Source organism: Xiphophorus hellerii, chromosome 4, assembly GCF_003331165.1.
Source record: "Xiphophorus hellerii strain 12219 chromosome 4, Xiphophorus_hellerii-4.1, whole genome shotgun sequence".
Classification (NCBI taxonomy): Eukaryota; Metazoa; Chordata; class Actinopteri; order Cyprinodontiformes; family Poeciliidae; genus Xiphophorus; species Xiphophorus hellerii.
The window spans coordinates 25,651,618-25,675,900 of record NC_045675.1 but is presented as its reverse complement, the minus strand read 5'-3'; the positions used below and the strand labels follow the sequence as shown (position 1 = coordinate 25,675,900).

The following is a 24,283-nucleotide window of genomic DNA, read 5'->3' as shown; positions in this document are numbered from 1 at the left end:
TACTCCCGTGTAGAGACTTAACCTGGACCAAAATAGATGACCTACTGTAGACATGGGACAATGGCCTATTTAATGCACTGGTGGTGACAAGACACCTGCAATTTAAGCCCCAAAGCTTTGTTAATAAAGAATGACGATACTCGCGTTTGGAGCTGAAGTCTCTGACTCAAATTTACAGACAGCTGCTTGCAAAGTACGTTTTCCTGGCTGCGTGAGACATTGTGTGGGAGGTCTGTGTTCTGCTGTGTAGGTGAGCAATCTCCACTATGAGATCTGGACGAGGAAAAGGTCAGGTGTTCATGTTTGGCACTTAGCCATGAATTAAATCTCACGGTAGTCAAGGCCAAAAGGCACTGGAGAGAATTTTAATGAATGCTGCCTCGCTTTTGTTTTATCTGGCATGTTGATTTCCTAGAAAAACAGTGAATCAAATAAGGGTAAAGAAGAAATAAATGAAAACAGGAAGGTACAATGGCAGATTTCCGAGTGGCATCTAAATGATGATGAATGTCTGTGTGGGAGATGCAGTGAGAGACTCTAGTGAGCTGTTTTCATGGCTCTGCCTGCCAACAACAGAGAAGTCACCTTGGGAGGGACACGGGACACGAGCTGCTGTGCTGACAGGACTAAACAGCCTCCTTCTCTTTAGCACAAGGAACCAGAGAGGCAGTTTTGAACGGGGGAGAAGCTCATGCAACACAACAAACCTAGATCTGCATAATCTGGCCTATACTTTTAAAATATACCAAGACCAGCCTGGTCTCCTTGTTCCATTATTATAACCTTCGTGGGGCACTCGATGCTTGGGATGGTGTCAGATTTTGGATGGTGGTTATTTCACCTCTTTGCCATGTCATACCTCTGGTTGTTTTGTGCTGTTTTTTAAAAAATGGCAGCATATGGGTGATTTGCACAAATCCTACCAACAAGGAGTTTATTTTGTGCCCAATTTGACAAACTGATTTTGTTGTTGTTGTTGTTTTTTGTATATTTTACCTTAAGCTTGCTGTAAAGAAATTAGGTTTTATTTCTTAATAAATAATGTCTACCAGTAGGGGGTCATCTCTCATGTTCCTTATTCTGACAGAGTCAAGTAGTCCAAACAGGGATCAGAAAACAATTATAACATCTATAGAAAGACATATTTCAAGTATAAGAGAAGTGAGGATTTTTTTATGACCATAATTGTCATATTTAATGAAAATACTTAAAGATATTTATTGCCATACAATGATTTGAATAGTCTACAATACATCATAAATGTATGATTATTGCAATAAATCTGTTTTGTTGGGTTTTGTTTCCCAGTAGCTCAATATTTTTTGTTTTACTGCAAGCAGGAATAGATTCTTTGAGTACTTGTCTACTTATTGAAAGTCTTGTCAAAACTGTGAAATCCTTAAACATTATTACATGTTTTTCTAATATTATGGCCTTAGCTTAGATGCATGGGTATGACATAGTAGGAAAGAACAAAAATGGCAGAAGGTAGGTTAAAAAAATCTCTATTTAGTTAATGTACAGATGAACTCACCTTGAGACAATTTAATGTCACTCAGCTCAGTTGTCAGTCCGTTCTACTTTTTGTTTTTATTCTAAGAAACACCAAGTATTTTTCTTTAGTTGCTTCAAAAATAAACTAAGAAGCTGTTTTTGAGCATATTTGGTCAGCAATGAACCTGGAAGAGACTTTCAAGGATCACCATGAAAACATTTTTATAATGTTGGTTGAAATATTGCTAGTTATTTTTTACCAAAACTGTTATGATGTTACTGACACCCATATTTATCTATTAAATGATGTCACACTAGAGAGAACACCAACTGTAGCGTGTGCATGCATTTTTTTCCCTTTCTCTACCCTAAGTTAGTATTCAGGCTATAATTAGAGTCTTTTGTAAAATCTTGCATATCAAAGAACATTCTGCTCTATTAATTAATCAATAAACTCCTGCTTCGTGGTAAAAATGGTGAGTACTGAAATGTGTTGGTTTAGGAAGGTGTTCATTGATTTTGATGGATTATGTCAAGAAATCAGTTTGGTTAGTTACCAAGCTTGCTCAGTCAACCGAGGGAAAACCTACTGTTTACTCACATGCTGACAGAGAATATAGGTCATCACAAGTTTGCATCCATGACTGTTTGCTGTTCAACCTGGGAAGGGACCCTTCTGGCAATAAATGACTATGAAGCGTCATTTAGAAAATATACTACGAAAGATCATTATAGATAAATGAATGTTTATGACCTCTTTCCAGAACCAGATGCTCTTTATTCTGGGTGATTGAGGTGCAAAAAGCATCAGATAAACATAAAATAAACCAACTGCTCCTAACTTTGTAGTTTGTAGTTGGTTTGTATCTGTTTTCCCCTATGGCATGTATTCTGGCATGTGGCATTTCCTCTTTAGATTTATGACGTTATACATGCTTGTTTTTGCATCATCATTAATCCATTACAGATCTTACGCAGTGTGCAAAACCTGTGCTGCATGTTGCTTTATTGCAGCATATCTCTCTGTTTTTCTTAATGATTCTTAATGATTTTGTCTTTGCAAATGAGTAAATGAGCAAGAGGCCATGCTTCTAAAGGCTCTGATTTGTCTGAACGGGTCCAATGTGTCCAACTGCTGTGGCGTTTACCAGAGAAGCAAAGTGACCGCTTCAGGAGACAGTGGTCACTCTGCCAGATGGACTTCAGTCAGACATGTTGGGTTGGAAAAACTCCTACAGAACTAAATTATGCTACTAATTTTGTGTCATTTGTCAACATTTAGCAAGTTATCCTTTAAACATTGACGAATAGTTGTACTGCAGACCTTCAGACAGTGTGGTGAATACCTTCTAAATAACAAAAGCTGCGATTTGCAAGACCACCTCTTTCCACATTCCTTTGTTTTTTTGGAAGGACGACACAATGAAACATTTCCAGGAATTGCATGTGATCAAGCAGGCATACAGTTGGAGGAAGAGCTTTTGCAATCTTTTTTTTTTTTTGTTGTTCCTTTAGATGGCAATAAACAGTCGTTTCAGTTAACACTGACAGTAGTCCATGTGTTGATAAATGTTAGTTCTTACAAACGCATAAATATATGTTGCTCGCCAATGAAGGCTTTACAGTAAACGTATTGACGTGAATCCAAAATAATTCAAATTAGCATTCCAGCTGCGTTGTGTGTGTGTGTGTCTGTGTGTGTGTGTGTTTGCAATTATATATCTGCAAACACTCCAATTATGACAGAGGGAGCCCCATGCTTCTCTGATGTCAGGCACATGTGGGGTTGTAAAGACGTCTGAAAGCCATTTTCAGTGTGTTTATGGTACAGCATCTGCTCTTAGCAGTACAGTAAGCCTATCAGGACTGAAGTGGGATAAAACCAGTCCCAATATGCTATAAAAAGCATCTACTCTTTCCTCGTAACTATAATTTTATTGTAATTTTACTTGTTTAAGTGAAACAGAAAACTAAAACTTGCCACAGGAAAATTACCACCATGTGCACACGCACTTAAACTGTCTGAATTCTTTACTTGGAGCACCTCGCCCACCATAAATCTTAATTGAGTCTGATTTAGACCATTGGCCATTTGTCAAGTCTGCTGTTTACCCACACACCCTCTCTCACACATATTGGCACATAAAACTGCAAGCTAAATCGCTAACCTGGCAACCCAAAAACCTGCTTTTTCAGGGGCAAGAAAATTACACAACAGCTAAGCTGATTTAGGAGAAGTATTACGAAACTAAGCCTTTTTTAGCAGAACAGATAAAAGAGTGACAGGGAGGGGAAATTGTATCTGTGATAGATTTTTTTGTTTTTCCTCTTTATAAAGCAAAGCGGGGGGAAAAAAGGAATATTGTGTGAAGGCAACAAAAAAGCATTCACCACAGGAAGACATTCAGATCCAATGAGCTCATTGCCGGTCAAAAAGCTTCCTTACTAAGCTCAGTGTGTGTCTGTGTTGCTGTGACTGTATGTAAAACTGTACTCTGCAATTCTGTGTGAAAAACCTGAAGTGCACTGGCAGGAGAGCTGGGAAGCTCTTCTTCCTTTTTCTTACCGTATCAATAATTTCTTCACTGAAAAACAAGACACAAGATCACGGATTGGAGATCTGCCAAAATATGGCTTAAATGTATCGAGTGAAGTGCAAAGGTAAAGGCTTTGCTGTGGTTTTTGTTGGATCAGAGCATTCATTTTTTGGATTCCCCAAAGGGAAGGAGTTCAAATAAAATAGCCGGAAATGATGTGAAATTATTTCTGAAGCTCCTCTGAGAAAATTATGAGACGGGAGAGAATGTCCGTTTCCAGCATTCCCTTCATTTCCCCTTCAGCTGAGATTAAGTGTACATCCCGTATGTGTGTGTGCACGTTTGTGTTTGTTTGCTGAGTTGGTTCAGTCGGGATGTAGGTCGTGCATCCCGGACTTTGAGAAAAAGCAGAAATAAATATTTCACTTATTCATAAAGGTTAGTTTCTGACAAAGGTATGCCAATTGGCCTAAACTGTATTTTTGTTTTGTCTTGTAAAATTTTGCTTCTGGAGATATCCACGTTTAGAATAAATTATCCATAAAAGTACCACAATTTAAATGTAAGCCATTTAGTATTTTAGTTCCCTTGATGGGCACATCATAAATACCAAAAATCATAATGCTTTTTGTGGATTTCTTACTGAATTTAAATGTCAGCATTACAATATTACCTGCGCAATGGGTTGCTTTATTCTTTCAGTGAAACAACCTGCATGGAAAGCTTGATGCTGTTTTGTAAAACGGACATTGAAAACTGCATTTCCCACCCAGCTAAAAATCGATGCTTACAACAACATCATTTTTTTTTATGCTTATGCAACTTCAACTCAAGCGCAGATGATTAATGTTTTGTACTTTATCACTCACACATGGTATTGTGAGTGTATACGATGTGCTGTGATTTTTTTTTTTTATATATATATACATATATATTTATATTGTTGGAGCTCTGCTTCAAACATGATGCACGCCACAGTGGAAGGTGCATGTCATAAACTTATCTGTGGGTGCATTATAAAGTTCTGTGTGTATTCTGCGACTACCACAGGGCTGTGAAACTGAGTACACAGCAGTCATTAGTGGGGAGTGGGGCAATGAGAGACCGAACACATGGAGGATGAATCTGCCACCCACACCAGTTCTCCAGCACACAAATACACACATATCTGCAGCTTGAGTTCATTGGGGTCAAACTCAGCACTGTTATTCCCCAGTGGCACTGATCACAGCGTAAATATAGGTTTTAGTCTGTGCAGCATTGATTACTTCAGGCTTCTCAGCTCTCTTTTTGTGCTCTTCTGCCCCACATGTTGTCTTTTTATTGTCTTTCTAATTGCTTGGTGTATTTTCATGCTAAGCTTTTGGCTGTACTTAATATGCAGTTTCACAAAGTATTTAAATTTTCCCTGTTTTTCACAGTGGTTCTAAACCGATGGGATATGAGATCACACAAACTACAAGTGCATAAGCCTCTTATGACGGTTGCGTCACAGTGAAAGTGTCGCCGCTGAACCATAGATAAATCCTTGTCTGAGTATTTTTTTTATTTTTTTTTTGCAAAGCAATCCATTTCATTGGCAAGACTTCATCGACATTTTGCAAACCTCATGAACCCAGAGGTGCACATGGGAAAAACTGTAACGTAAAAAACAAAACAACTTTAACTTGGTTATTTATATGCTGTTGCTGTTTTAGCAGCACATTCTTCTAACTACAGTGGTGTTTGCAGTTATTTCCTCCAGCTGCTTTGTGGTTGGGATCAGGGATTGATTAAACAGAGCAGTTTGGCCTTGTGAAACTGTGATGAGAATATGCTTGTCATTGAACATATTGATCATGCAGGCTACGGGGATACATAAACCCAAAGCCAGATATTTACATGCCACTAGCTAAACACATTACCTTTTTGTCAATGATTTTAAATCAAGATCTGTTTTCTGTTTTAGGTCAGTTGGGATGACCAAAATTATTTGCAGAAGCTGAATACTGAGAGATTATTTGTATGAATAAATTTCACACATTCCCTTATTTAGTAGAATCCTAAACTACATGGCTGTATTCACATGTTGGGGGTATACTTCTATAAGATTTTTACTGTAGTTTGCTAAGATTTTGGCCCATTCCTCCTGGCAGAATTGCTTCATGTTTGTTGGTCCCCTTGACTAGCCACACATTTTTAGCTCCAGCTACAAATCTTCTTTGTGATGTGTGTCGTCTTGTGAAGCCTTTGTGCTCTAATGCATCGTGATGTCAATTTCTTTTTCTTGTATTTTTGTTTTAGAGGTTTCTTTTTATCAGTATGATAGAAACTTAATTGCAAGACATGAAGTCATTAATGGCGGTAAATGCTCTAGGCTTCTATGTTTCTGCAAATGCTTCTACACTATGAAATTCATCTTGTTTCGATTTTCTTAAGATTTTGTAAACCTTTTACATTCCACCAACCATAGTTCTGCAGTGCTTCATGTTTGTACTCAAGCAGATAACCATGTAAAGGGTTAACATGAGATTCATGTCTTGCCTAAAAATGATTAAATACCTGGAGATACTATGGTTCAAATCTAGCAGATCTTTTACTAATCCTGTCCAACTGACTTCATCTGATTGGCTGAAATCAGTCTATTTGGACACTTTAGCTGTTATTAAATAATCTCACCCATACATAGTGTTGACTAGTCAAAGTCAGGTACACCTGTAGCTACACTGTTTTCAATAAACACCAATACTCTCCCACATAGTTTGCATAAGACTCAATACTTTAAAATAAACCACATTTTAGTCTTGTGCTGGCTTTTAATGTGGAGAATAACATCTCCATGCAAAGAACCTGTAGAGACCAAATTTTGAATTATGGTATGCATCTTCCCTTCATTATTGCTTACAAGATGGAGTCACCAGCTGAGAGCCAGCTGTGTCTTTACTTCAGCTTTCACTGTCTTCACCGCGGGTAAAACGATTCCTGGTTGCTTGCCAAAAAGCTAGCTCATTTTTCTAGGTAGATGTTCTGCTGAAAGCTTCAAAGTAGAAAGTGGGGAATATAACACGTACTCTCATGCACCATATGCATTTGCGCTTACTCACATTGTAGACTGGGACCATGACTGGAAAGTAGCCTTGCAGAAATGCTGGAGTTTCTTGCAGTAACTCTAGCCAGCAAACACTTTTTCACTCCCAGTAAATGCTTCAAAGTTGGGACTACATCCTATTAATCACAGATCAGTTCCTTTAAAAAAAAAAAAAAAGTTGTCAAAAGCATTGTGTATCTCAATAAATAACACCCTCAACAAGACAATGTATGAAAATCATTTTTTTCTAATTAGCTTGAAAAGTCAGATGTTCATCGTGTTTAAAGCAAAATAACACAAAAATTAATATGAAATGAGGATGACACAGATAATACAATGAGCCAAAGTCTGACACTGGAAATTAGCTAAGTCAATTGGGACTAAATGGTGCCGGCAAAGCCTCTGTTGCAGAGATATGGGCTAAATTAAATATCTGCCTCCATAGAGGATAGGAAAAATAGGTCTGAGTTTTATATCTGCCCTTTAAACTGGGACACACAGTCGATCATAGCTCTATACAAATGGTGGACATGCAACTGATGGATCAATAAAGCAGACTGGCAGCTGAGTGAGAGTCCCAAAGCAAATCTGCCCTGTTTTTACAAGCTACATTGTGTTTTGAAAGATTCTTTCCAAACTTTTTCTTTAAATCTAAATAACAGCAGCATCTATATTTGAGCCTGATGGTTTATTTAACATAAGAAACTCTTCAGAAGAGCAGCTCCTTTGAGTTAGGTTGACTTCAAAACAACCTTCACCTACAAATGGGAAAAGCTACCCTTAAAAATGTTTTCCTCACTCATCAACAAAACGTTTTGTTATTTGAATTCTCCTTTCTTTTAATTAAATCCTGTCTCCTTAAATTTCCACAACATAATCAGAGTTTCTGCTTTGCAGTAACGTAGATGATTCTTTTCATCAGGGTTCAAACAGTAAGCTGTCAGGAATGGAAAGTGTTTGGCTCTTGAGATCGTCTGGCACTGAGCTGTCCTTTTTCATCTCCAACTCTTATCTTCTAAAGAGCCAAAAAAGTTAGAGAAACCACAAGGGCCCGAGTCCGTCTGCTTACTGATACAGCTGAGAAAGTTCACCTGGCACACCGAGGATCTACATTCTTGGGCTTCAAAGCTTTGTGTCTCATCCAATTTGGACGAACAAGTCGCTGTTTCTCAGGCTTGTGAAACGGCGAGTGATTTGTTCATTGCAGTCAACATCAAATGAAGATTTGTCCAACTGTTTTAGTTTTCCCACGTTGTAGTATTTCTCCTGGGTCTGTTTGTTACAGTATGTTCTGCTATTTTCAGTCAATTTAGAGCTTTGTCAGAGAAGATATTGACTTTTGACAACACAAATCATGATGCTTTTCCTCATTTGAAGGGGACATGTCATGCAAAATCCACTTCTTTTTGTCCTGGAGGGTGGGGGGTCATGAAATGTCTCATTCGCATTTTAATAAAACGCATTGAAATGAGTTTCTCCAAAATGCACCACAGAACAGGGGCAAACAAGAGGCCACAATAACAATGAATTCAGACCAAAACATTGAGGTTCTACTCTACAGAGACCATAAATGAATGATTCACATATGAAGAGGAAGGATTTAAAAGTATGATATATCCACTTTAAATGTCTAACTCATTTATATCCTCAATATTAATCTGAAATGAAAGCTAACACAGCATCAACCTTGCTGTGTCATTTAGTAAAATATGTGGAAAAAGTCAGCGCTAAGGTGTTTAAGGCAAAGATCACATATGGCTTGATTGATGACGGAAGACATGTGGCTGAGTTTTGAGTGCAGCTGGTAGAAGGCAAACAAGTAAACAAAGGGAAGATGAAAAAATGCAGACGGAGTTGAACAAGATCTAAAATGATCTAGAATCAAAAGGGGGAAAGTCTGATCATCTGTATAAATACAAACATACATGAAATAGATCTTAAGAATAAAATAAAAAAGATTTTGCAACATCCTAAAAATAATATTTATGAACTAGATATATCAAGACTTTTTAAACATTTGAACGATGAAAGTGCAAACACAAATAAAAACCGAAGCCCAGCCTCCCCAGGATTGTGACGGAGCTTGTGGTTTAGCACTGATACCAGTTTGGTGGAGAAAACCCAATAAGCTGAATTTTACACCATTTTAGTGGACATTTAAAGTAGTTTCTAAGCAATTAGTAAAACATGTAGCTCTTTTAGAGTCCACCATGTGAAGAGGCTCTCAAGCACCTCTGAGAAACCAGCTAATCCAACAACAGCACCTCAGTCTCCCTGCCATCGTCTGCATTAAAAGATCAATGATCTAAGAAACTCTAAGCAGTCATGCTCTATCAGCAATTACCAAATGCAATATCTGAAAAAACCCCAACTCCTCCAAAACCTGAAGCCACTGACTGCGTATTCATTCCTGAACTGTTCCGGTGGTCTCACTTTGATGGATTTCGGTAATCTGATCAAAGAACTCCTCCATCTCCCTCTTCATGGTCTGTCCGTGAAAAACTGATTTGATTTTGCAGTTGATGGGACTGAGAAGAGAAGTAAATGAACTTTCTACTATGTTGTATCTCTACATTTTTCTTAAATGACTATTTTAACTTTGCTCAGACATTCAAACTTTATACAATCACAAAAATAAACAAGCAGCATTTCTACATTGTTTGCAATTTAAAAGCTGTTGTTTATTAAGAATATCTAATGAATTGTAGTGGATTAAATGCAATCTAGGTGCTAAAATCATAAAGTCGAGGCAAAATTTGACCTTTTCTTTTAAGGCGACTCTGGAAATCAATATTAATCTAACTCAGTTTTAAGCAGCCTTTGTGTGCAGATCTGCAGAGCAGCCAGGTGGTCTGACGGAGGGGGCTAATCTGTCTGCTAGGATCTCCCTCTGCTCCTCCATTCTGTCTGCCTTTTTCCCTTTTAAATATTTCATCAATCAAAAGTCCTACCCCCTGCTCCTCCTGCTTTATTTTTCCCTCCTTTCTTATCTCTAAACTGAAGTGGCATGTTCTCTTTTGGTTGGCGTTTCTCTGTCTTTGCCCTTTTTGTTCATTGTTCATGTTTCATGTCTTCCCTCTGGACATCTCTTTCACCTCGTGTCTCTAACCCTCCCTCGGTCACCCCAAGTGTGAAGCCCAGCTTGCATCATTATGCTCCAAAAAGCACAGCCAGAAGCTCCTCAGGGAAAACGGGCAGCAAACACATGGGATATTATTAATTTAGACCATCTTTTTGGCTTTTGGTTGAATGACCTTTTGAAGGCAGAAGAAAGAAGATGTCTCTCATTTGTGTTTGAAAATGAGCTATGGCATGCTCTGTTTCAGAAAAACGCTATCAGTATATCTGGAGAGCAAACCAGCATGTAATTTTTCTGGTTTGTAGAGCTGCTATGTTTTTATCCTGCGGCAGCAGGTGGATGGATTCCAGGACACCCACTCTTCTGTACCTGTACATCCATCTACTTATAAGTGCCTTTCAGCAGTTTCTGTTTCCTGTACTTTTTGCTTTGCCGCTGCTTAATGGGCTTGGCTTCCCTTCTAAGAGCTGCTCTTAGCTGAGCTTTATGCATCTACTGTGAACACCAAAGCATCTGAAGATCATAGATAGACTCTCCAAAAATTCATACAGAGCAGACTCTTAGAAACATTCTCCATTGCATTTTCAGCTGTTTGCAAATGGTTGGATTGATTGATTTTTTTTTATTTTTTTTTTTATGGTGTTGCCACTGTAATATATTCAAATCAATCCAGTATTCAAAGCTGGATATGTTTGGCTCTGACCTCTCCTTCCAGCAGATTGAATTTCATACAGACTCAAATAAATTATTACTTTTCCAACATTCCTAAGCTAGCCATCTGGAAAATTCAACAAAACACCAGATGGAGATATTCATTTGGTCCTGCTAGGTCAATTATCTCACGTTCTTTTTTTCATGCATTGCTGTGAGGGTACTTATAGGCACCTCTTCTAATTATAACTAAACTAAAACGATAACTAACTAGCATGGGTTAAGATAAATAAAATGAGAATAGACGATAAAATATGCAGAGTAACATGTATCTTAAGGACTCATTAACACACAGCGCCTGCAGCTCTTCACATCTTCTGGCAGCGTTGGTTTGGTTTGGTTTGTTGCTTTTGCAGAGTAACATGATTATCCAAAGGTACAATAGACTCTTTTGTGGAGATTATTCTGGAAGATCTAAAACCATTGAAACTTTTAATAAACTGAGAACAATTTAAGATGGTCAAGGCTCAGAAAATTGTTTAAATTTCTATCATAGCGATGTTGCTATTGTAGAGGGTTTTGAAGGTTAATATTAGAAGTCAAATTCATATTGTTTTGGCAAGCATAAAGGGATTTTATGCAAAGGACCAACACAAAATACAGTTGTGAAATTGAAGGGAGTAAATTCGAGGTTTTAATGTTTCTAGACATGAAATGGACTGACATTTCTGCATCAGTAGTTAGCTGTCCTCATAGTAACAGTTTGCTGTATAAATCTTTAATTTCATCTGTCTTTTATAACTACAATCACCCTGTCAGGCATTACCATGGCAGTGTAGGAAACACTGTAGCACTTTCAGCTGCAATACTTCCTGTTTGAGTCAGTAATCGGAGCGCTCACTTCACACTGAGTGAATATTCGGCCAAGTGAGTCAATGGGATATCACTGGGGCTTTTTTGTGAAATTTGCTCCTCGCTGAGACGGGAAGACATTAAAATGACTGAACAGTGTCGGATCCAGGGAAGAACAACAAAAGACGGAGCATGACATGCTGCCATGACAGGCTTTAACTGTGTCTGAGTGACAAGACATGAAGTCACCCTGCAGATTTCTCCTTTGTGTTTGTTGAATGCAGGCTCAGATGGTTGGACTTCCTTCTTTGGCACCAGCAATAAGGACATTTTTATCAGAAAAAAAACTGGATCTTTTCAGCTGTATTATTGCTGTTTGAATGGCCCTTCTTAGGATTCATAATGCGTCAGTATGGCACCATACATTGGGTATAGTTTATCAATAAAGGACATGCTTGGTGCTGCCAGTCTGGTTGGAAATAACCAACTACAAGTTGCACAAGTTAAACGTGTCATTTTCTATTTTGATTTCTTCGCTTTTTGATGAAGAAACCAGATCTGTTTGGAAATCAGAATAAAGATCTAAAAACTTTAAACTAGACAAGTAAAGCGTTTCAGCAGCAGTAAAAGCAGCAACATCTTCAGGCGACACATAAAAACACCCAATAAACACTCTGCTCTCTGGAGTGCTCTGCCTCGAAGACATGCCTACTGCATAAGTAGATGCTGGTGCAAACAGGCAACACATGGACGCAGAGCTGAAATTCACCCCATATGTGCAACACACAAAGATAAAAAAAAAACAAAAAACGACCTGCCGGGCCAAATTCACGTCTCGGTCTCAGACAATCATCACGGGATGGAGGGCTCACTACAACACCTGCCTCAGCATATCGACCCGACCGAGCAGGAGGTCTGGGGCATTTCCAGAAGCTTCTTTGTTGGTTATGAGTGGAGAGTTTAAGTTAGTGAAGACAATGATTCACACAGCAGACTTCAGTGTAACTTTTTTTAAATAGGAGTTTTTGCAGTGACATGTTTAGGATGCACAAGTTGTGTGTAAATATTATTTATTTTTTTATTTATTTTTTATAATTTGGCTAAAATTGAACAACTGTTCCCTTTGAAATCACCTTTTTAGATTGGACTACACCCTAATTAGTCTCCTCCAGACCAAAGTTACTTGGATTTATTAGTGTACTTATAATTTAGCCAACAAATAACATGTTTATTTACATGTTTTATTTTTTTCCGGCTTCTTTTATTTATGTTGGATGGTTCATTAAAACCTTGCTATAATAACTGCGTTTACAATTTGCTACGTTCATGTGATTAACTCCACTTTTTAATTATGAGAAAACAAATTAGCAGAGTTGCATTTCACTGTCTTGCAGTGAAATATTTTATTTTTAAATGAAATTCGTAAATATTATGTTTCATGTGGAGCAGTGGTCTGCTTTAATTGGGAAGAGGGAAATGCATACAGGGAGGAGAAACCAGATGTTTTGTTTTTATGCTTTTTCACTTTTTTATGGATTTGTTATGTTTTCTTTTATTCTTCTTTGGCAGTCATAGCAGCAGCTGAGTGCAGCATTACCAAACGCGATCAAAGCCAGTGCAACTGTGGTGTGCCTTTACGAAACTTGAAGCAATACCTGCAAAATTTCTGTCGTGTTTGCATCTTTTCTAAACCCTGATTGTTTTTTTTTTTTCTCTGTTTAATTTTACGGAGGAGTTAATTAAGGTGCGACGCTCTGAAACCAAAGGTTGATGTTTAACTTTTTACAATGTTTCCATGTTTCTAACATTGATTAAAAAAAATAGGTTAAGACTCTTGTCAACAACTGCTAGAGGTCAAGATAAACTAAAAACTGCTGATTATAAATAAATATTTTCATGCAAGTAAACATAAGAAACACGTTTCAGTATCATAATTAACTGAGACTTTTGCATAAAGCCAATAATAATCTGAAGGATAATGCATCATTTACTTCCTTTTGCTTCTTCTTTCTAGGAAACATGTTTGTAAATTGAAATAAGGTCTTCACACTTTCACTTTTTTCCCTTCAGTTTTTTATTTATTAATTTAACAAATAAATATGCTGCCATAATTGACAAATGAGCCGAAAAAGCTTCACAGATTTCTAAAAAGCCAGGAAGAAATATTGATCAAGACCAATTTTGAAAGTAAAGTCTGACTTCTTGGTAGCAAAATACATGAAATAAGGATTGGGGAAAAACCTTTTACATTGTGTTGTACATCAATCAACCTGTTTTCATTCTACATTTCGTAGCTATCGTCATCTTTGATCAATTTAAAAATATGCCTCTGTAATTCTGCTTTTTGCACTCACGTCGTTCCTACCAAGGTCTACGGGAGATTACATCCGTCGTTACTAAATTTATGCAAGAATCATATCAGTGGTAGAAATAGTTGGGAAGTCTAGCTCAGACGTTCAGACAAAAGTGAGCCGAAAAACCAAGAGTGTTCCTGGAAGTCAGCCAGGAAGGCCTTGTGATTTCAAACACGCAGCGGGGGGTGGGAGAGGGAAGAGGATGAATGGCTACTACTACAGAGCTGCTGCTGCTGCTGCTTGAGCTGGAGACAGAGAGAGACGACTGAGTGGCAGGATGGGAGAGAGGGCTGAGAGGAAGAAGGAGGGGGTGCGTGCCCTGCAGCTATCAGCACTAGTAGGAGGAGAAGAGGGTGGGAAGACTTTAGAGAGCAGGGGGGGAGAAAAACATGAGAGAGTACGAGGCAGACGCAGGCCGTCTGCGTACATTTGCAAGGCAGGAAGGAAGAGTGGAGATCTGAGCTGCTCATTTAGGAAGGAGGGCGGATATTTGCAGTCAAGGATACAAAGACAGAAGAGCCACTGTCAGGACAAGGGGAAGGTAAGGCAGTACTTTCAGAAGCTTTAGTGATTTCAAAAATGAGAGGTTTCGACAAACAAAAAAACCCCAGCAGGGCGCAACATCCAGCCTGCGGAGAAAACATTCCAAAGAGGGGAACTGTCAGCAGAGTCAAAAAAGGCCCCAGGCTGAGCAGGAAGCTCACAAGTCAGAAATCTTGTGATGGGGTGGATGCAGATTCATCTCGCCGGTGTTTTTGTGTCTTGCATGCCATCGCTCATGATCTGCTTTTGTGCCTCTGTGTGTCTTCCCTCGTGAGATAGGGAAGACACACTCAGACAGAAGTTCTCTGTGTGCCAGAAGCCAGTGAGCAATGAATGAGCATCCTTGTAAGAGTGAGAGAGCTCAAAGCAGGCGAGTCTGCTCTGTCCGTCTCCTCCAACCATCCCTGAGGCTAATTTCTGCTGCTCTTCTGTTCTTCATTAATTCCTTAGCAAGCTGCCATTATGCTGCTAACGCAAACAAAGGTCCAGATCAGATTCTATACATCAGGATGGGATGAGGATGAGATGTTTATGTCCTTAAAGTGACCACCAAGAGCAAAAAATAAAGAAGTGCTTGAAATTTAAGAACCACTTTAGAGATCATGTTTTTTCTGAATGTTATACTAATTACTAGATATTCAGTACAGTTTTAAACCATGTATAGTTTTTCAAACTTGGAGTTTTTTCTTAGACAAAATCTGCTTTTTCAGCATTTATTTTACAGCCTGATCATAACACCTTATGGTCGAAAGCTTGAACAATATCTGAATGTTGTATCTAAAAGAAACAAAAAGAAAACAGGAAAACATCTAGCTAAGGCTTGATGTACAGTCCTTTAGTTGACATTATTTCAGCTGACAGCTCCTTGGGAGTCATTATATTGGTGCCAATACTATTTTTGTTAGCTTAGAAAATGTTCTGTAGATTCAGTTAATAAATTGGGATCAAGCTGCGTCATTGTGACTGACTGCTGATTTAAAAAAATGCACTACCCAAACATCCAGTTCAATGTTTCTGTGCCTCGGAGACTCAAAGATCAAAGGTAAAGGGGTGGTTCAGTTTTTGAAGTGTGGTTCTGTTGAAATGTTATAAGCAGTCATTATCTTATCAGCAATAGATAACGCGGTTGGTATCTTTAATTTGATGAATCAGAGATAAGTTTTTCAGCTACTCGGAGCAGAATCCAAGAGCAAAATGGATTTTTCTCATGTTTAAATGTAAAAAGAAAATTTATCAATTTCAAACATTTCACCACACTTCATTTTTATTTACAGCCTTGTTGAGTGGGCACATTATTATTGAAGTTATTTATGAAAAGACCATGGTTGTGATGTCTGAAAGGATCAAGACACTTCGGTCAGCAAAGTGACCTCAAGTCAACATGACTCTTTTATGCATGTGACCGATCGAGCAAGGTAGTCACAGCTCGAGAGCTCTGCTTTGTGGCTCAAGTGTGCTGTGTGTGTGTGCGTGTGCGTGTGTGTGTGTTGTGTGTGCATGCTTAGAACACAAATCTATTGTTAAAATGAAAAATAGGGTTATGCACTTAAGAGAGAATAGAGCTCCAACTTAAAAAAAAAGAGTTAATTTGTTATATGTAATCAAATCAAACTTACTGTGTATTATAAATTATAAGTTCAGGAAAAAAACCAATTACTCCAGACTTTCATTACATTGCATTATTTATTATGACAAATATTTGTGTTTGGCTTTAACCTGAAAGTAGTCCACATATTTGGCTGAAGGAAAAGCAATGCCATGGCAGCGTCTTGTGTTGTCAGCTTGAGGCCAATTCTTCTTTTTTGCTTGGAGAATGAGAAGACAACAGCAGCGTGGTTAGAGGATGTTTCTATTTGCATGCTTGCACCCCTCCCACCACCACTAGCAGCTAACCCCCTTATCTGTACAACAATGCTGAATAGAGGATCGCCTGATGTCATCCGGCATCGCTGCCACTGATCTGACGAGAGCAAAAAATCCTCTGCCTGCAGTTCCCTTCGCATGCTCACACATCCTGTTTCAGAAAATTGATCAAAATGCGATGAAATGCACCAGTAAGAGTCCCCCCTCCTCCCAGTTTCTGAACAGAACGGCTTAAAAGTTAGCATCAGCGCCCTGCGGCTGAGCCAGCTAATTCTAAACATCAAGAGCTCCACCAGGGCATTGATGTGGTAACGAAAACCAAAAAGTGCCTCCTGAGTCAAATAAAAGCAATTCTCTTTCTTGGTTACAAGCTGTAAGCAATTGCTGCTTTTCTCTTGTACATGTTGCACAAAGACAAAATGCAGTCTGTTGTGCTGATTTGAGCTTTTATTGTTGTTCTTCTTCTTTCCTTATTTTGTAATTTGTAATGTAAACTCGACTTGATGGTCAGTAGTTTTTTTCTTTCCTGTGCATTGAACACAAACACAAAACATTGTCAAAGCAGTTTTCACCTTTCAAGAGTCTCACACCCATCAGAAGTTTGGATAATTTCCCAGCACTGCATGTGTGACTGCTATCACGTCTGCACAGATGGGCCAGCCCAGCCTGTGCCAGTGACTTTACAGAATGCGAATGTGAAAATGGCCGATTCTATCTCTGCGTACAACATCCAGAGCCTCAAAATATGTAGGGACAGAATCTGTTTTGTCGTGTTTGATTTCCATTTATATTTTTAGGTTACGAAAATAGTCCACTTATTCAATGAGTTGGAATAGAGTCATATAATATTTGCAAAAAATGTTCAAAATTGCTGAGACCTTTTGACAGTTTAGCATGTTACAACCAACAACGTTTAAATTTTGTTGGAGTTTTATAGGATTGACCAACACTAAGTAAGGCATTATTGATTCAGTGGAAGAAATTTAATTTTTATTTACAAACGCAACTTTTCCGTGATTAAAATCTGACTGAGTGCCTTTTTATTCAGCCCCTCCATACTTTATAGAATCTTCTTTTCCTTCACGTCTTTGAGTACATTTCTACCAGCTTTGCAAATCTGGAGGCTCGCATTTTCTCCAATATATTTTTCCAAAACTGCATGGGGAGATTGGAGACAGAGCATCTACAACCATCAATTTTCAAATCTTATCATGGATTCTTAGTCAAATTAGGGTCTGCAGAATGAAAGGGCCGTTCGTGACGGGGCACATGAATCTGCCCTAAAGCATGTTAGCTTTCGGCTCTGCTTACTTTACTAAAACTTCTACAGTAATTGATTGTCTTGATTTTAGTACTGTTTTGCACAAAATAAATAGAAATATTTCCTCTGTGTGGCTTTGCTAAGCTTTCCAAGTGCTTGCCACACTAACTAGGAAGAAAATTAGGGGTGCTCCGATTTATCAGCCTGATGATTTATCTGAGAAGATTTCCTGAATTTTGGGAAATCGGTAACCGGCCGATACAAAGCCGATCTTATCCCCCGATATTCCCTAAATCAGCATACGTCTAAAAATCAACCGCTGTCCTCTTCTGCTCTTCCATGAGAGAGGTTTGACTGACAGACTTGTCCATTAGATCATTTTTGCAAGTTTGCAGTTAACAATAGTCACCCAACTGTTGCCAAGACAACAACTTTCTTGCTATATTTAGCGCCGTGTCAGACGAAAAGTTGGGTATTGGGCGAAATTGGAATCGGGAGGTCAGGCTTTTTAAAAGATTGGTAATCAGCGACCAGCCAGAAAACTGGAATCGATACATCCCTAAAGAAAATCAAAGTATTTGTTTGTCATTTCTTCTTCCCTTCTAGATGTCATGGCGCCCGACCTACCGAAGCTCCAAGTTTCGAAATGTTTATGGCAAAGTAGGGAACCGGGAGCACTGCTTTGACGGCATCCCCATCACCAAGAACGTCCATGACAACCACTTCTGTGCCGTCAACTCCAAGTTTCTGGCAGTCGTCACGGAAAGTGCCGGCGGGGGCTCTTTCATCATAATTCCCTTGTCCCAGGTAACAGACGCACTTATTACTTGTCTGTCGTTTGCCAGCAAAGACCTGGTTGTCTTCCTTCCAACGAGTGTTAGATTGTCCCCTTTATTGAACCTGCTTTTGTTAGGCTATGAAATTGAATGTTTTCACCTCTTTACTGGCAAAAATCTAAGAGTGCGGAGCTGTTTCTACACACAGGAAGAACTACTAGATCGGATCTACTTTAGCAGTCGCATTGAAGCCAGGACGTGAAGTCAGTGTTTCAGCAAGCTTGTGCTGCCAGTTGAACCACATAAAGACATAGCTGTGCTGCTCATAAACTGGAGAAAAGGACTTTGTTCAACTGCTAAGTGTTTTCTTCTTATAAGAAAACTGGGTAAGACTTTATTTGACGGATTGTAAATAAGACTGTCATGACACCGTCATAAACATGACATAACACCTGTCATGAACATACGTAAGTCTTCATGAATATTTATGACTGTTGCCATAAAGTGTCATTTGGTAAATCATGACACTTTTAATACAAAGCTGACATTATTCAAAATGTCTTCGTTATGACAACTTGACATTAACCAAGAAATCATGATCTGACATAATTTTGTTATAAAAGTATTACTGATTAAACTTTAAAAAATTATGTAGCTTTATGTTATTAAAGCTAAAGTCATGACAGTCTTATTCACAATAAAATAAAGTGTTACCAAAAACTGAATAATGCAGGGTTTTTTTATTGTAAAAGGCTTGTCATTTTAGATATAAAAACTTGAAATCACACACTGAGGAAAATAAGCAATTAAGTCATATTCTATTTAACACTTAATGTGTGGGTTTGATGTGGATTTCAGAACCAATGAAAAGGTATAGCAATCAAATGGAGAATCTTAATAAGGTAACAGGAATAAGTATACTTGTTGGTGTATTATTTTACACAATAAAGGATAACTTTTAGCAGCCCTTCACTTCTATGCAGAGTGCAGAAAAGCTCTTAGAAGAAATGATGCCTGTTGTTTGAAGATGCCTGAATAGCAAAGGTTAGATGCATCCGAAATGGCAACAAGTCTGCTTTAAAGTCGATGATTTGAGTCTTTTTTTGATTCCTTTTTAAATCTGAAGGCTCATTTTGCTGCTCTAAATCACCTTACCTTCTTCGTGTGTAAAAAGATGTCACATTGTCGGATGCCATTTCACACCATCTTGTACTACAATCATTCTCACAATATCTTCTTAGGACTGGCAAATTTAATTCTCTAACCATAGAAGAAATTTGCTGTAAAACTGCTGCTCATTTACCATAAAGGCATTTGAGGGAAGCCAATCTCCATTTTGTCTGTCTGTACTGCTTCAGTCAGATTAAACGGGGCAAGGCTGCAGTGCAGAAAATAGTCTGAGGCCTCCAGTTAATCGTCGTGCCGTTGTCTTTGTTTACGAGACTCATTTTGTCTGGAGCTGTTAAATCTGAAGTGGCTTTGAGCAACACACACTCTGCAGCATCTTGTTGACTCGAGAGATGCTGCTTCCTACTGTCTAGACTCCGATGTGACTCTGGGCTGACTGAGAAACTAATTTATGGGTTAGATAGATTAGAGTTTAGGCTACCGATGGTATGAATCTTCGGTCCCGTTGCACCGAATCAGACGAGGGAAATTATTGTGAGAAGGCAAATAGTCGGGGATGGCGAAAATAAAGATTTTGATTGTTGGTAACGTTTAATTGGATTTGATGTCAATTAAAAACACATCTGGGCTTTACAGCATCAATTATGTTGTCTAATGAATCAAAATAATATGAGTCAACAAGCTGACAGAACAGCCATAAAACCTGAAGTACTAAATATGTCGACCTCTCAGTTGCCTTATGCAAAATTTATAATCTTATATGATCTTTAATGGGATAAATACTTCATCAAGTTGCCAACAAAGAGTATAAAAACTTGCTCATATTTCTCTTATATTTACTTCTACAGCTTTAAAAACGACACATAGATACCCTTCAATTTAGTGCCCTTCTCTATTTATTTGCACTGTATTCAATATGTCTAACAATATTTAAAACAATTTATCTGTTATTACAGGAGATTAACATAAATAAGAAGCCATTTTGGAAAAAGCCAACCTTAACTTCAAATAGTTTTACTGAGAAAGGGAAATCCCCTTTATACATGTAATGAATACATCTCAGAAAACGAGTTGATTATTCATAAACTCTTCTGGGGAGCTTATACTACTGGGTAGCCACTGGGTCTTGAAGCAGAAATATGATCTTAAACATATGACCAAATCAAAGTATTTATATGAAAATAGTTTGAAGAAAACCTGTGGGGTGACCTGAAGAGAAGAGAGCATAATAAAGAATTAGGTCTCTGTGTATGTCAAAAAAAAAGAAGCTAAATAGTCTTTAAATATAAGCTGAACTTTATGAGAGATGCTGTATAATAGATAATGCTATATTCATATAAGAAAAATCCTTCGTGACAACCTCGTTTGATTATTTCCCCCCCCCCTCATTTGCAAAATTCATTTTTGTTATTCCACAGTCAGGCACTTCGTCAGCATGAGGTAATCTAGCTGATCTGAGCCGGGTTTGGCTCACAGTGAGGTTCAAGCCCATCTGACATATTTCAGTGACAGTTGGCGAGACGGCCATATGTTCATCCACAGTCGGCGCCGTCAGGGAAGGAACTGCTGCTGACACCACCTGGACCACAGACTGGAGCAGACAAGGACACACAAGGTCACGACGGAGACGGAGACGGACTGGGATGTTTATGTGATGCTTTTACACCAGTTTAAAAAAAAATATATATATTCTCATTTGGGCTTCCTGTGTTAACTATTTAGGTTTATTTTTTTCTGAGAACTGTGGCATATAGAAACTGATTCCACCCAAAAAAAAGAAGGAATTAGAAGATTATCCCCAAGAATAAATCAAAGCATACGTCTCTGAAAGCAATTGATTCTAAAGTTTAAAAAGAAAGTTGTGCTGATGATGTTTGATTATATGTTTATTCACCAATAAAAGTGAGTGTTTTCAAGTTTGACCATTTTAGCAAAAAGAAAAAGAAAATGTGCTGCACATAACCCACCAGTAAGAACCAGTCGAGGTGGAACTGGGTGATTTGTGTCACCAGCAGGCTGATTAGTGTGACACTGATATTGATCCTGCTGCCGCCGCGATGTGCGGCGCTGGCTTGCCCTGGAGAATCTAAAGTGATCCAATATCCTGCTTTGTCTCTTTAATGGCTGCAGGGTGAGCAGCAGAAATCATTTATCATCATCATTTTAGGTTCTGTGATGTTTTAATTGGTAATTATTTAAAACCTAGTAAACTAAAAACTAATTAGGGCAGATCCTTTACCAGAGCGGTTAAATACAGCCCTGCCTAAAGGAAAGTTAAAATGCAAATTCTGTTTTGGTTTATTTTCTTTTAGCAGCTGTAAAATGCGATTACATTTAGGTTGAGTAAATTCCAGATAAACTGATATGGGATACAACACTCAAATTGTTCCTTTTTCACAGAATAGCTAATGTAAATCATCTATATTTTCAAGCAATGATAATTGTTTCCATTATTTTATGTCTGAAATGTTTCTACAGTTTTCAGATCCATGTAAACAAGGTTCTCTGCTGCACAGTGAAACACGTGACATGAGTGATCAAGTCCCTCTGCCGTCAGAGTGAAGTGGAGCAGACATGTATGAAACATCACCAGCAGAAAGGCCTGTTGAAATTAAATCATGTACAGCAGCAGAAAGCCACAGTAACTCAATAAACATGACTCGGCGCATTTAGTTTTAGCTGATTTAAATGCAGCAGGGCATAAAGGGGAAACGCAATCTCATGAGTGCAGGATAGCCTCATGGGAAATGTATTTTTTAAAACATTCAATCTCCAAATACTAGCATGTGCTTTGTTATGCTGTATTCCCAGAGCAGCGGTGGTTGTCCACATTAACAAAGATTTATTTGGGATTACAAATCAATTAAAGTTGGAAACTGGTGCGTCACTGAGAGGGATCATGTGTGACACAGCAGCCTGAGGAAGTGAACTGAAGAGCCCTGATGTCTGACAAAGGGTTGTGTGGTTTCCTGATCAGTAGTTAAATAAAATCATGAAATCCCCCTTTTCTCCAAAGTCACAATTTCCTGAAGTCCTAATGAAGGGGCCGGCTGTCTTTGATTTGCTTTGGTTAAATACAACATAATTACAGTCCTGGAGCCCTCCGATACCGTTTGTTTGTAGGACACTTATTTCTTTGCTGTTAATTAAAGACTGGTGCTGAGACAACTGACAAAACTTTTTTTTCTCTTTTGCAGAGTTGCGTACACGCAAAGTAGCCATACTTCTTGAAGGCTGCTGATGCTGTGCTGCCTGAAAGCACATAATAAAAATTTGAGTAACTCAACAAACTACGATAAATATTATTTTTCAAAAAATAATTTCTTCTTCTCCTTTCATAAATGTTTGATTTTGATCAGCTTTTTTCCCCCCAATTACCTGATGCAATGATTTACAGTCATGTTCTTTGTGTTTGCCTATCCTCTGAAATCTCCCCTCAAAATACTATAAGTTTGTGATTATTTGTGATCTAATGCTTTTGCAAGACTATCCAATACTTATCCAAAGAGTTTTAATTCCCTGTTTATACTTATCAATACAATGATGTTTATAATCCTTGGTTTTCTCGATGTAAAATACTTTCTACGACAATCCAGCCTTGTGATTTTGTCGTCTTTGGCCTTTCTTCATATTTTGATTGAACAAAAACTCTTCCTCCTGCAACAAACTGGCCACCATGTTGGGGGAATTAGTGCAAAACGTGTTTTTAAAGCATGTTTCATCTCCTGAATTGTATGTTTTCGTTCATACACAATGCAATACTAACTGTAGCGTTACAATAACAGAGGAGACCTGCAGAGTTCGTTGAGGTCATGCATGCAAACACGCTGCTTTTCACAAATTTATACCGTCATGCAGCTCAAACACAAATCTCTAAGGAAATAAAAAAGCAGGTCAGTGGACTGAAGTGACATGAAACATTCATAATGACATAATGGTTCCTGATTGGTGTCTGTCACTGGGTGCTATGAGCCAGTGCCCCTCTGTGGACTCAGCAGGTCATTGCAATAACACTAACCTGCCTCAGACGTCCCACTCAGAAACGAGGTCTGCTTTGTGTTCAAGAATTATTGAGCAATATCACTCAGTTATTTTTATATGATTTATGTGGTTTAACCAGTAAAATGCATGTAAATGTACTGTATGTTAACACACGTGTTTTCTTTTGGGGAAAATTTTGATCTTCATCTACCTCTTATTGTATACAACCCAAAAATCTTGGTACTGGCTCATATTTTGGATTAATTTCCCAGGCATGCTGCTTGTTCTAGAACAGAGGAAGTAAATGTTAACTCGGGAGCATCTGGGTTTTTCTTTTCAGGCTGGCCGTCTGGACTCTCATTACCCGAAGGTGTGCGGCCACCAGGGCAATGTGCTGGATATCAAGTGGAATCCGTTTTTTGAAAACGTCATAGCCTCCTGCTCTGAGGACACCTCGGTAAGTGACACACAACCTCTGTTTTATTTTTTTTGGGGGGTTGGGGGGAGGTTATATATAAATTTATGATTTTATTTCTATCTATTGTCTGAATACAGAAAGTGACATGGTCAGGCCATATAGGGCTAAAAATTAACGTAAGCTTCTGTTTGGATATTTGATTCAGGGAGTTGTGCTTAAAATGGCAAGTGGTCAGATTTGAAATTTAATCACGGAAAATTCTGCAACACAAAGTTAGAT

At 38.3% G+C, this 24,283-nt stretch overlaps 1 protein-coding gene across 4 annotated transcripts in view; it reads left to right on the top strand.

Annotated features, from left to right (window-relative positions):
* coro2ba (coronin, actin binding protein, 2Ba) overlaps positions 1-24,283 on the top strand; it is a 34,361-nt gene that overhangs the window by 1,070 nt on the left and 9,008 nt on the right. For 2 of the 4 annotated variants that reach the window (XM_032560154.1, XM_032560153.1), the window contains exons 1-3: positions 14,390-14,575; positions 18,308-18,508; positions 23,927-24,043. In XM_032560154.1, the coding sequence (XP_032416045.1) occupies positions 18,308-18,508; positions 23,927-24,043 (318 nt within the window). In that variant the 5' untranslated portion in view covers positions 14,390-14,575. Of the gene's footprint in view, positions 1-14,381; positions 14,576-18,307; positions 18,509-23,926; positions 24,044-24,283 lie in introns of those variants that run through there. The other 2 variants (XM_032560155.1, XM_032560156.1) reach the window with 2 other exon arrangements.